Source organism: Bidens hawaiensis, unplaced genomic scaffold (genome assembly GCF_021521415.1).
Source record: "Bidens hawaiensis isolate Kalapana, Puna unplaced genomic scaffold, B.hawaiensis_p1.1 tig00005587_1, whole genome shotgun sequence".
Taxonomy (NCBI): Eukaryota; Viridiplantae; Streptophyta; class Magnoliopsida; order Asterales; family Asteraceae; genus Bidens; species Bidens hawaiensis.
This window is the reverse complement of record NW_027491361.1, coordinates 1,215,220-1,229,934: the sequence shown is the minus strand read 5'-3', so window position 1 is coordinate 1,229,934 and position 14,715 is coordinate 1,215,220. Positions and strand designations below refer to the sequence as shown.

The 14,715-nt window shown below is 38.9% G+C and overlaps 1 protein-coding gene across 1 annotated transcript in view; it reads left to right on the top strand.

The window, feature by feature from the left end:
• The first annotated feature begins 429 nt into the window (after positions 1–429).
• Positions 430–14,715, top strand: part of LOC143630166 (uncharacterized) — a 39,496-nt gene continuing 25,210 nt past the window's right edge. The window contains exons 1-2 of the mRNA XM_077099247.1: positions 430–561; positions 755–1,928. Of these exons, the coding sequence (XP_076955362.1) occupies positions 758–1,928 (1,171 nt within the window). The 5' untranslated portion in view covers positions 430–561; positions 755–757. The remainder of the gene's footprint in view (positions 562–754; positions 1,929–14,715) is intronic.

The window sequence follows — 14,715 nt, the reverse complement described above, 5'->3', positions numbered from 1 at the left end:
GTTAGCCAGAGTTGGTACCCGAGTTTGATCCAGCGTATGGTTTACCGTGAGCAAGTTCCCCCATTACCTCACCCGGGCTGTCCTATATCCTCCAACAACCTACCACCCATAACCGAACCAACGGAGCGTGCTTTCGCAGCTCTCGCTTCCTGTTTAGAGCATGAAGTGGGCTTTATGCGCTCGACAAGAGCGAATGTTACTGGATTGATAAAGGATGGAACTGAGGCTAGGGAGGAAATTTCTCACCTGACTGAAGCTATGAAGGAAGTTCAGGTTGCTCACGTTCAGCAAATGATGATAATGAGAAAAATGCAAGCAGAGATGATAGATTTGCATGATCAACTTCTTAAGGCGAGATCCCTGGCAGCGACAGCCCTAGCTCGTTGTAACATCTTAGAGGCGCAAATTGCCCAGAATGAGGAAGAACCTGAGGAAGAACCCGAGGAAGATCCCGAGGAGGAACCCGGAGAGGAACCGGAGGAAGAGCCGGCTGAGGAGGAGGCACACTCAAAGGTGTCCTCAGACGATGACATCTAAGAATGATAACACCTAGATGGAGGGGTTGTCTCCATCCAAACTTATATTTTGTTCTATAATTTTAAGGATTGATTTTAAATACTTTGTAGCGGATACAATGTTGTGATGTGATGTTTTATTTCTTTTCTTTTCTTTCTTACCTACCTTTTATTACATGTATGGTGTGTTGCATATGAAACCGAGAATTCATGTCTAACATTTTATGCAGTGATTCTAGGAGATGTCTGGAAGAAACGCTGGTCATGGTCGCGGTAACATTAACCTAACCGCAGCAGAACTCCAAACCCTACTGAATGACCATGCGGCGGCAGCTCTAGCTGCACATGTTCAGAATCAAGCCGGAGGTCCAGCCAGAGTCTGTACTTTCAAGAACTACTTAGACTGCATGCCTAATTCATTTGACGGCACTGAGGGAGCCATAGGTTTCCTGCGTTGGGCCGAGAAGGCAGAGTCAGCTTTCGAGATGTGTAACTGTCCACCAGCCAGCAGGGTCAAGTTTGCTGCTGGAACACTGCAAGATTCCGCCCTCACCTGGTGGAACTCTAATGTTCAAATTCTTGGGTTGGAATTGGCCAATGCTATGAACTGGGTGGAATTCAAGAATATGATGCGGGAAGAGTATTGTCCTAGAGAGGAAATCACGAAGTTGGAGTTGGAATTTTGGGCCCTGAAAATGGTGGGTTCTGAGATTGAAGCCTACACCACCCGTTCCCATGAGCTAGCAGTGATGTGCCCGCGGATGGTTGATGCGCCAAGTAAGAGAATCGAGATGTATATCAATGGTTTGGTACCCCAGATTCAGGGTATGGTGACGTCTTCCAAACCGGCTACAATTCAGCAAGCGATCCGAATAGCCCACAAACTGACAGACCAAGCAGTGGCACAAGGTGCATTACCACCTAGAGGGTCCACCTCTAAAACCCGTGACAACTCAAGCACCGACAACAACAACAACAACAACAACAACAACTCTGGTAATGGAAAGAGAAAATTTGACAACACTAGGTCCTCATCATCGAACCCCCCACAACAACAACACCACCGTAAACCCGAACTCGCTCGGAACATTAATAATCAGGGTTCCAACAATAACAACAACGGTGGAGGACAGGGTTCGAGTGGCTATGCTGGAAAGTACCCGAAATGTAACAAGTGCAACTATCACCATGCTGGCCCATGCGACCGTATCAAGTGTCTACGATGCGGTAAATTGGGTCATCAGGCCAAGGACTGTAGGGGAGACCTAGCGGCTAAGGGTGCTCCTAAAAAGCCTACAGAGACAAAAAGGTGCTTTGAGTGTGGTCAAGAGGGTCACTTCAGGAAGGATTGTCCCAAACTGAAGCAGAATGAAAACAATGGAGGTAATAACAGTGGCTGGAGCAGTGGTAAAGGTAAGTTCCCTGTGAACAACTGTTTTGCTTCTATTTTGTTTGACACTGGAGCTGATAGGAGTTTTGTATCGAAAGCCTAAAGTAAACTCTTAGAGTTAACTCCAACCCCATTAGATGCTAAGTTTCCTGTTGAATTAGCCGACGGTAAGTCTATAGAAACAACTCATGTACTAGCGGGATGTAAGTTAAAACTCTCGGGTCATACTTTCGATATCGACCTCATACCCTTTACGCTTGGTAGCTTGGATGTAGTTTTCGGCATGGACTGGCTATCCGAGAATAGAGCTGATATTATATGTCATGACAAGGTAGTCCATATCACTACCTCTTCCGGCGAAATCATCTCGATACAGGGAGAGAAGAGAGGCATGACCACAAGCGTCATCACCCTCATGAAGGCACAAAAATATTTACGAAAGGGCCATCCGGTGATTTTAGCTCATATTGTCGAGAAACCCGCGGAGGAGAAGCGAATCGAACACATACCGATTGTGCGAGATTTTCCGGAAGTCTTCCCGGAGGTTTTCCTGAACTCCCACCTATTCGACAAGTCAAGTTCCAAATCGAATTAGCCCCCGGTGCAGCACCCATAGCACGAGCCCCGTATCGGCTCGCACCGGCGGAGCTTCAGGAGTTGTCCACTCAACTACAAGACTTGTTGAATAAAGCTTTCATCCGACCTAGCTCATCACCATGGGAGCCCCTGTCTTATTTGTTCGAAAGAAAGATGGGACTTTCCGCATGTGAATCGATTACCGGGAGCTGAACAAGGTTACAGTCAAGAACCGTTATCCCCTATCCCGAATTGATGATCTTTTCGACCAACTTCAAGGATCGAGTTACTACTCAAAGATCGATCTGAGATCTTGTTACCATCAATTATGAGTGCGAGAAAAAGACATTTCAAAGACGGCTTTCAGAACTCGGTACGGTCACTATGAGTTTTCGGTTATGCCTTTTGGCTTAACCAACGCACCAGCCGTATTTATGGACCTCATGAACAGAGTATGCAAGGGGTACCTCGATAAGTTTGTGATTGTTTTCATTGATGATATCCTCGTTTACTCCAGGAACAAGACCGACCTTGAAGAATACCTGAGGTTAGTCCTGGAATTACTAAAGAATGAACAACTGTACGCTAAACTCTCGAAATGCAAATTTTGGCTTCGCTAGGTTCACTTCTTAGGAAATGAGATCAATGAGGGTGGTATCCATGTCAATACAGGCAAGGTAGAGGCCATCAAAAACTGGGAAGCACCTAAGACTCCGACTGAGGTGAGACAATTCCTAGGACTGGCTGGCTACTACCGACGTTTCATCGAGGGATTTTCAAAGATTCCTCAACCCCTCCTCGCCTTGACACACAAGGGTACTAACTACGATTGGGGTGACGCGCAGGAATCTGCCTTCCAACTATTGAAAACCAAACTCTGTAGTGCCCCTATCTTAGCCCTCCCAGAGGGAACAGGAAACTTTGAAGTGCGCTGTGATGCATCGATACAGGGTCTCGGTTGCGTGTTGATGCAACTCGAGAAAGTTATAGCCTATGCCTCTCGACAACTTTGGATCCACGAGAATAACTACACGACCCATGACTTGGAACTCGGAGCTGTGGTGTTTTCTATTAAGATGTGGAGGCATTACTTGTACGGTACCATGTTTACCATTTACACCGACCACAAGAGCCTCCAACATATCTACGATCAAAAGAAGGTGAACATGCGACAGCGTCGTTGGGTCGAGCTACTTAAGGATTATGACTGTGCCATCAAGTACCACCCGGGCAAGACCAATGTAGTGGTCGATGCTCTCAGCAGAAAAGAAACCGCTAAGCCTAGACGAGTGCGAGCATTACAACTCACGATTCACGCCAACTTACCTGATCAGATTCGTGATGCTCAACTCGAAGCGTTGAAAAACGATAATCTCCCATCAGAACTCATGTGGGGCATGGACAAGCAGCTTGAAACCAAATCGGACGGGATCAGATATTTCAAACACCGGATTTGGGTCCCTCGATACAGAGAGTTGAGAACTCTAGTGATGGACGAAGCACACAAGTCCCGATATTTCATTCACGCTGGCTCAGATAAAATGTACCATGACCTAAAGGCACTTTACTGGTTGCTAAACATGAAAGTCGACATTGCCACCTACGTGAGAAAATGCTTGACTTTTACAAGAGTCAAAGTGGAATATCATAAACCATCTGGTCTGCTACAGCAACCGAAACTTCCAACGTGGAAATGGGAACACATTTTCATGCGACAGTGGAAATGGAAACAATGACGTGAGCAAATTCTTGACTTGTGCAAGAGTCAAAGTGGAAATGGATTTCATCACGAGATTACCCAAAACACCGACGGGATGCGATACCATCTGGGTGATCGTTGACCGATTGACTAAGTCTGCGCATTTCTTAGCGATCAAGGAATCGGACAAAATGGAAACACTGGCTCGCATCTATATGAAAGAAGTAGTGTCTAGACACGGAGTGTCTGTCTCCATCATATATGATCGAGATTCCCATTTCACTTCGCACTTTTGGAAGTCACTACAGAGTGCCCTAGGCACCCGTCTTGATATGAGTACAGCATACCATCCTCAAACGAATGGGCAAATTGAACGCACCATTCAGAATTTGGAAGACATGTTGCATGCATGCGTGTTGGATTTCGGAAAAAGTTGGGAACCTCACTTGCCCTTGGTAGATTTTTCGTATAATAACAGCTACCACAAATCATTAAAGCAGCGCCGTTTGAAGCGTTGTACCGACGGAAGTGTCGATCACCTCTTTGCTGGGCAGAAGTGGGTGATAGCCAAATCACTGGTCCAGAATTAGTACTTGAAACCTCTGAAAAGATTGTTCAAATCCGAAACCCCATGGCAGCAGCACGAGATCGCCAAAAGAGTTACGCCGACAAGCGCCGAAAACCTCTGGAATTCCAAGTGAACGACCAAGTTTTACTCAAAGTCTCACCTTGGAAAGGTGTAGTTCACTTTGGAAATCGAAACAAACTCAACCCACGATACGTTGGCCGATACCGGATAACCGAACGCGTTGGTCCGGTAGAATACCGATTGGAATTACCAACAGAACTCAATGGCGTACATAACGTTTTCCATGTATCCAACTTGAAGAAATGCCGTTCTGGCGAATCACAAGCAGTTCCTTAGGGCGAGTTGCAAGTTGATGAACAGCTACGCTTCATCGAAGAACCAGTCGAAGTTTTGGATTGGGAAACCAAAACACTCAAGCACATCAAAATTCCAATCGTTAAAGTTCGTTGGAACTCGAGACGTGGACCAGATTTCATGTGGGAACGCGGGGATCAAATGATGAAAAATTATCCTCACCTTTTTGAAGGGTAGACAAAACGTCAGAACACACCGGAGGTATGAATTAAATTTCGGGACGAAATTTCTTTCTACTAGGAGATGATATGACAAACTGAAAATTTTTGCGTTTTTCAGACACCCATCGCGACTTTACTCAAATTTTCGAGACGAAAATTCTTTCAACATGGGAATGATGTGACACTCGTTAATTTCAGGTTTACTCCGTTAATCCGAACTCCGTTAATTCAAACTTAAGATCACACGAACTGTAACGCATATCTCATTACATTTAAACTAGGGTTTAGATGACGCATGACAATCACTACACAAGTACTCTTTCGGAATTACACCGAAACACACACGAGTCGACTCAAACCGTTGGTGAACAAACGACAAATATCAAAACAATAAGTATTTGATAATTATGTGTTAATCTATGTGTTACTTGATATTTAGATATGGAACACAAAAATTTAAGAAGCAAAAGTCTATAGTTTTATACTAGAAATTGATTTACTAGAAGTTAAGGGGCTAGGTGTAACAAATTAATAATATAATCAACTTATTACACAAACCCTAACCCCCTACCCCCTGCATACGATCGTCCCCTTCCCCCCTCTCCTCTTGGCAGCCGTAAACACCCACACACACACATACAATCTCCTTGCAAGCTTGTTTGAAGAATTAAAGTGCTAGCTAGGTAAATTACATCCTCTTTAGTTTATTACATTGAATTAATTGCATGATTAAGCATAATAAACATAAACCCTAGATGTTAAAACTATTGATTGTTGATATATTATGAGTCTAGAGGGTTGCTTGCATGGTTAATGGTTCATAGGATGATAGTTTGTTGAGTTTTGATGTAAACTGATGCTGGACAAATTATTGAATTCCTGTTTGGATGACTGTAACTCGATATTAATTACATGTTTTGATGTGATTGTTGATTATATGATATATTAGGTCGAGTCTAGTTTTTTAAAAGTTCGAGTTTGTAAATTTTGTACGTGTAAAAGTTTGTTTTTATTATTTTACAAAACTGTTGTGCAAGGCTGATTCGGGAGACCTGCTGTTAGGCTGTTTTGCGGCTAAGATATCTCATAAACGACAAGACCAAATGGGTTGGTTCCACTTCTGGAAGTTAATATTTTTAGTTAGGAATCTAACCCAATTGGTCTTGCATTAATTAGATTTGTCATTTAACGGGAATAACAAATAAAATTCTGTTGCGCATGATAATGATTGTTGTGTGTTTGCTGTGATGTTTTGATCATTGTGATAAAACCATATATGATAAAAATATAATAAAAATATTTTTAAAAATTTAACCCATGTATACTTCTGTGATGATTTTTGGTGATTTATTTGACATGTTAGTATTTATTAATAAGAGTAATCTTGTTGAGTGAAAATCTGCCTAGACAATTTAGCTGCTGTATTACTTGAATTGTAATGAAAAGTGCATAACTGATCGATGCCTTTCGGGGGATAATTTCTAGTAATATACAATGTTAATACTTGAAACTTAAGTAGTTGTTTACACATGTAACGTATCACCAACACGTTTGTCGAGTCGCACTTATTTCACAAATGGAACACGAAACGCATCTCATGCATAAGTTGTATGTGTCGAGTCTAGGGACTCACTTGTAGTTTAAATACTTAGAAAATCTCATGTTTGTTGTTAGAGCACTAGTGAGGATTTTCTGTGACTCACACCTCTCTCGGATTCTTTTTGATTTTCTTCTGTGAGTTTCATGTCCCCTTTTTACTCTTTTTAAACGCTTTTATTTGGGGGGATATAACATACTCCAAAGCTGTAGATTTTGTTAGTTTTTATATATCACTTGAAAGGCTAAGTGGCAAACAAACCAGCTAAAGTCCTTCATAACATCGAACCGGTTAATATTTAAATAATAGCGAGTCACTGTTGAGTAGTACTACTGGGTTTGACAAACCCCACCCAACTCTAAACTCGACTGTAGGTTGAGTGGGTGTAATCTTGGCTAACACATTACCATGGTCGTGGTTGACATGGTGGCAAGGCAATTGATAAGAAGTCAGCTTCGGTGTCGAACACTTAGTAATACATGCTTGATAGGTTAGCTACCTATCGATATATAATTGACTTAACACTGTCTGGTAACGCAAAACGTAAACGCAAACGCAAACACTTTAATTATATAAACTTGTGAACTCACCAGCCCTGTGTTGACACTTTTAGTATATTATTCTCAGGTAGCCGAGGCGGGCGCGCGGTATAGGAACATGCATTCGCTAAACACCATCGCTTGAAAACTTATTTTAATTTTTATCTTAATAACTTGGGTTTTTAAGTCGTCTTGTGTGGCGCAAACTTTTTGGTTTACAATTTACGCTTCCGCATTTTATTTAAGATTTAATGTCTTGTTTGTTTGAAAACTTTAGACATGGTGTTTGATTATAACTAATGATTCCGATCCTGTTTGTTCACACCCTCTGACGGTAAAACTCCGTTAGTGGATTTTGAGGGTGTGACAACCTTTGAGTAAATTAAAGTTTCTGAATTGAAACTTAAGCATAACCTTTTTGCTTTCAGCAGTGTTTCCCATACTTCTCATTCGGATATGTTGAAACAAAGAGGCACATATTTGTATACTACCCACTTGGTGAAAGATATTTTCAGGTAAAGCCAAGGTTAGAGTAGAATAGGCTTTTGTCTCTATCTCTAAAGCTTTCTTCTCTTCCTGTAGGTTAGAGTAGAATAGGCTTTGTTAGAATAGCCAAGGTTAGAGTATTGAGATATAGCTTTAGGTCTGAATCCTATAGTCTAATCCCCAATCATTGGAACGGTATAAACTTCATCTAAACAATATGAGTAATTAGGATGAACTGATCCTAGATGAGCACGAAACCGAGGTTCCCACTTGGTAAAGTCATTAAACTTCATCAACCTTGGACATTTCGAATGCGAACTTATCTCGGTATCAAGTTGTAACATTTGTTACATCAACATGTTTTGAGAAGATAATGCATACATACCGGCCATTTTTGACAAATTTCAAAAATTCAAGGATGACTTATGAAAAATAAGATTAACTAATGCTGAACAGTGAATGTAACGAACTGTAAACAGTTTTAGCGAACTGTGAACAGTGATAAATGAATTAGAATTTGATGATTAACGAATCCAATGGTCAACGAATGAGTAAGCGAATTAACTAAGCGAATCACGAAGTACAAGCTTAGCGAATTAGAGTATTTTCTATAACGAATCACTAAGATAGACTTAGCGAATAAAATGACGAACCAACTACAGTTGATAGCGAATCAAACAATAGCGAATCAGGTTGTTACAATCGGTTGTAACAAACTCCGACACCTAATGCCACGTGGCAAAGGTTGTTATAACACAAATTCCAAGATGACCACGTGTCACACGAATTTGTGAACACGAATCAGATAGATTAACGAACTGATTACACGAATCAACTATAGTTCATAGCGAATGAATAACGAATCAACAAGAACTCATAGCGAATTGGGTGAAATATGTTAACGAATCAATGAAAAAATGGTAACGAATCAATCTCATATTCAAATCTCCAAACCTTCAACAAAGATTTCCAGAAATCTGGAAATGAAGAACACAAAACCCAGAAACTCAAATCCGTAATACACGCTCAATACGTAACCAAATCTCACAAATCAAGTACCAAAACACTCGTCATCACCACACCAAACCAAATCAACCATTCTCGTGACCGATTAACACAGATCACAATTCCAATTATACCAAAACAAAACCTCTGTTCCGGTTAACACTGAATTCACACCAATATCAATCTAAACACAGTTCTAACTTCAATTCCAATCCACAATACCTCACCAATACCTTAACCACCTCAAATCCAGTCCAAACCTTCCATAATTCAATCAATTATCCTCAAATTGATCCTAATTCAATCAAAAACAACATTAACAATACATAATACTAATTAACAGTCCAATAATCCAAATAAACAACAAAATCAAGAGTAATTGAGCCCCGAAAGCTCTGATACCACTTGTTGGAACTTAGATCAATCCTTTAACTATAAATAGATCTCAGATCTATATGAATACGATTAATCCTATATCTCGGATCTAGCTCATTATCACGTTTGATTGTATGTTATATGTATATATATTATCAATATTAGTATGTGTATGTGTATAACATTAAGATGAAGATTGAGAGCGATTTGGACAGAGGTTCGATAATTATCTCTCAAAACTTAAATTAAACGTGAACAGTGTTCAAATATAAATAGAAGATGGGGTTAGTTCGTTAACATCCCTTAACGAACTAGAGCCCACTTCGTTACATACATTTCGAAATAATACACTTAACGAATCACCCCCTGATTCGTTAAACATCCTTATCGAATCAGGGGAAACTTAACTTAAGTCTTAGTTCTCTAAACAACCTTAGCGAACTAGACATTACATTAACGAACTAAATATAACTTAATTTTTTATTACATTAAATAAAATGACAAATACATTTAACGATAAATACAAATACTCAAGACGCAAAACCCTGCACTAACAATTTTTGGTGAGTTTAAGTAGAGAGTCATATTGACCAAATTGCCCTTCCATCACAGTTTTATATTTTAACGATAATATGACGGGCGTTAGGTCGGTCATTGATATTATTGTCCACTTAAATCTTATAACAAACCTTCGAGCATTTATGTGATATGATTTTAAGATTTAATTAGCGCATAGAATATCAGAAACTATCAGCCCCTAATCTCGGTTCAAGCTTAATTTGATTTTTACCTTATCACCCCAACTTGACTTAAACCATTATATTGTCTATCAAAATTTGAATTTATAGATAATTTTGAGCAATGCACCAAGTTTCCTTTTTTAGTGAGTGAGTATGCATGAGTCCATATCTGGGCTTACGTACATTGTATCCCCTGGGGTCCATTTCTTATGGGTATTGAGACGCGCGCAAGGGAGGAACAAATGTATGACTAACAATGGATTTTGATCAAGTCAGTAGTTTAATTTGCACGATGTACAACAGTGATCAAGTTTAATGACTTTGGGTTTGCTCTAAAAGCGTTTGAAATATTCATGCATATGAATACCCAGATGATTAAGCCGCATAAGTTCTCACAGTGTCCAAAATCCTAATGCTTGTTATTTGCTGTATTTTATTTTTGGTGATCAGACAAATATAAGGCTTGAGTATGATAGGCTATTTCATTTCTTCCATCCTTACCGAGATTTTTGGTAGAGACTAACACCTCTTTCAATTTGGTATTTCTTTATGTTTGTATCACATAATTTAATCTAATGGCTTGTTTAAGACCTATCAATGCACCAATGCAATTAAGCGCTCAGCCTTTTAAGCTTATATCTTTCTGGATATGGAACCAGATGATCAATGTACTATCATTTTCTCTTTTTGCTTCAAAACTCATTTTTGAAGAGCTTAAAATAAATTCACTTTCCCCAATCACTTTCAGTCTATAGATTAATCGCTATCCTTTCAATCTACAAGTAGATAACATGACCAAAACATGCAAGCATGTCCCACAAACTTAAATAGCCGACGTAATTTTCAGCGAGAGAATAAATTAAAAACGCATAATAATCGCCCCCAACTACTTTCCATTATTAGGTAAATGGCTATCCCGAAGATTTACAAGTAAATATCATGACCAAACATATACAAGTATATGTCCTTCAAATATGAGTAATTGACATAATTTTCAGCGAAAGTATGCAAAAATCGTTTTGGATTTTCTCTTACACACATAAAATCACAATCTTTTTGTTTTTTCAGATTTTTTTATACATACGAAAAACGCAATCTTTTTGTCTTTTCAGAATTTTTAAACAAAATTCACAATATTTTTGTATTTTTCATCATTTTTAAATTTTTTTGGTTTTTCTCTATACAAACAAAAATTACAATATTTTTGTATTTTTCAGTTTTCACCCCACAAGCCAAAGCGTAAAAATAAATGAAAGAAAATAAACGAAAACGAAATAAAGATAATTATCTTTGTTTAAGGACCTCAGCAAGTGTTTTAAGACCATTTAGACCAAGCAAAAGTTAAAACGACTTTCGTCAAATGCCTTGGTAAACAGGTCAGCGCGTTGAAATCCGTGTGCACTTTTTCGATATCAATTATTTTCTTTTCAAAACAGTCTCGAATGTAATGATATCAAATCTCAATATGTTTTGTTTTCGAATGCTACACATGATTTTGGGTGATACTTATAGTAGCCGAGTTATTAATTAAAATTGGAGTATTAAGAAACTTCAAACCGTAGTCGCGCAGATGTTGTTGAATCCATAAAACCTGTGAACAGCAACTCGAGGCTGCCGCGTATTCTGCCTCAGCGGTTGAAATGGAGACTGTTGTCTGCTTCTTACACTGCCAAGAAACAAGCCGGCTTCCTAAAAATTGACAACCCACTGTAGTCGATTTGAAATTGATCTTGCATCCTCCATAATCAGAATCGGAAAAAGCAGTGAGTTCAAAGCTATCGTCTTTTGGATACCATAACCTGATGTCAGGATGACCCCTCAGATAGTGAAGTATACGTTTAACCACCGCCAGGTGAGTCACTCGAGGACTGGATTGGTACCTAGCACACAAACAAACATCAAACATTATTTCCGGACGAGAAGCAGTTAAATACGTTAATGAACCAATCATTGCTCGGTAAAGGGTAGAATCTACGGTATTCTCCATTTCATCCGGTGATAAATTGTGACCCACTACAAGAGGTGTCGAAGTGATTTTTCCAGCAGTTATCTTGAATCGGCTCAAGACATCGTTCGCTTATTTCGTCTAATGAATATAGATTCCCTTATCAGACTATTGAACCTGCAACCCTAAGAAGAAATTCATCTCCCCCATCGAGCTCATTTCAAACTTCGACTGCATCGACTTATCAAAATTCGTACAAAGCATGTAATTTGTTGAACCAGATATAATGTCATCGACATATATTTGTATAAGGAGCAGATCATTACCAACGTTCTTATAAAATAAAGTGCTATCCACAGTTCCTCTCTTGAAGCCGTTATCGGTAAAATAGTCGGCAAGTGCTTTTCTTCTGTCTGAATCGATATTATTCCATTCCATTTCCTTCCCGATACCTCTCAAGGAAAATATCGAATTGGATCCTAAATTGACGGATTAGTGTGAGCTAATCCATGGTACCAAGCTCTCGGGGCATGATGCCATACAGGGCCTTGTTCAAACGGTAAGCACGGTCCGGATAATCTGGATCTTCAAAACCATGAGGATGCAGCACAAACACCTCTTCATGTAATTCCCCATTAGGAAATGCACTTTTGACATCCATTTGATAAACCTTAATGTTTATGAAAGCATTATAGGCCAAGAATATTCGTATAGCTTCCAATCGTGCGACTAAAGTATACACTTCCGTGTAATCTATGCCTTCTTGCTGATGAAAACCTTGAACGACCAATCTTGCTTTGTTTCTTACGATCACCCCTCGATCGTCCTTCTTGCACTTAAATACCCACTTTGTCAGAATTTGTTTCTTAACTCTAACCGGTTTATCAATGAGATCCCAAACACCCAGTCGATTAAACTATTGCAATTCTTCTTGCATCGCTTCTACCCAAGATGGATCAGCAAGAGCCATACGAACATTTGTTGGTTCTACTTGAGATAGAAAGAAAGTGTATTTCATGAGATTCATGATTCTCAATGAGTGCATATCGGCATACGAACACAATATGGAATTAGTAGAATTAGCAATTTGATGACGTTTTTGCACACCTATATTAAGATCACCAATGATGTTGTCCTGTGGCTGATGTTAGTGCACGGTTTTGCGTCTCGAGTCTTTGTAATTATCGTTAACGTTTTTGTTTTATATTTTAATGTAATGTCTAGTTCTCTACACTTGTGTGGCGAACTAAGACTTAAGTTTATTCCCTCCTGATTCGTTAAGGGATGTTAACGAATCAGGGGGTGATTCGTTAAGATATTTTGTTTATTAATGTATGTAACGAAGTAGTGTCTGGTTCACTAGGGAATGTTAGCGAACCAGACCTATCTTCTATATATAGTGAACACTGTTCACGTTTAATGTAAGTTTTGAGAGTTAATTAACGAAACCTTGTCCAAATCCTCTCTCGATTTTCATCCTAATATTATACAAACTATTGATATACATATACTGATAATACATATACATATATAACACTTAATCTAAATTAATTATGAGCTAGATATATTATTAAGGTATTAATCATATATACACAGATCTGAGATCTGTTATTGTTATTGGATTGATACACCGGGTTCCAACAAGTGGTATCAGAGCTTTCAGGGCTCAATTACACTTGATTTGGTGTTTATTTAGAGTTTGAATGTTTAATTAGTTTAAGATATTGATAGTGTTCTGTTTTGGTTGAATTTGAATCAATTTATGGATAATTGTTTGATTTATGGTTGGTTTGGATTGGATTTGAGGTGTTTTAAGTATTGGAAAGGTTTTGTGAATTAGAATTGAGGTTTGGATTGATTTTGGATTGATTCGGTATTGGTTTGGTTTGTGGCCGAAACAGGGTCGATGTTTTGGGACAATTGTACTGGTAATTGGAGATAATCGGTTACGAGGTTTGGTGTATTGGATTCGCAATCACGTTACGAGTGTTTTGGTAGGTAATTTGTGCGTTTTGGTTAAGAATTGAGTTTGTATTACGGATTTTAGGGTTCTAGGTTTCTGGGTTTTGGTGTTCATCATTTCCAGATTTCTGGAAATCTTCTTTGAAGATTTGAAGATTTGAAGATGAATATGTTTCGTTATCATTTTTCTGATGATTCGTTACATTATTCACTTTGATTCATCGTCACAGTTAGTCAATTCGTTATAAACTTCAAGTGATTCGCTAGCCAGTTAGCATCAATAGTTGATTCGTGTTATCTAATTCGTTATTTGAGTTAACTGATTCGTGTGACATGCGTCCACTTTGGGATTTTTGTCATAACAACCTTTGCAAGTGGCATAAGGTGTCAGAGTTTGTTACAAACCGTTGTAACAACCTGATTCGTTATAGTTGATTCGCTAATCAACTGTAGCTAATTCGTTATCTATTTCGCTAAGTCTTTCTTAGTGATTCGCTACTGAATATTTTTTAATTCGTCAAGATTTCTTAATCAATTCACTATCTAGTTCGTTAGTCAATTCGTTAGTTTGACCTGATTCGTTGACTTTCTGATTCGTTAGTTTGGTTCGTTAAACTCAATCTTGATTCGCTATCTGATTAATCTTAGCTTCGTTAAGATATGATTCGTTAAGCTACTGTTCATAGTTCGCTACAACTGTTTACAGTTCGTTAGAATTCTCATTCGTTAATCTTATTCTCTGGCTGATTCGTTACACCCTCAAAATTTGGAAACTTGTCAAC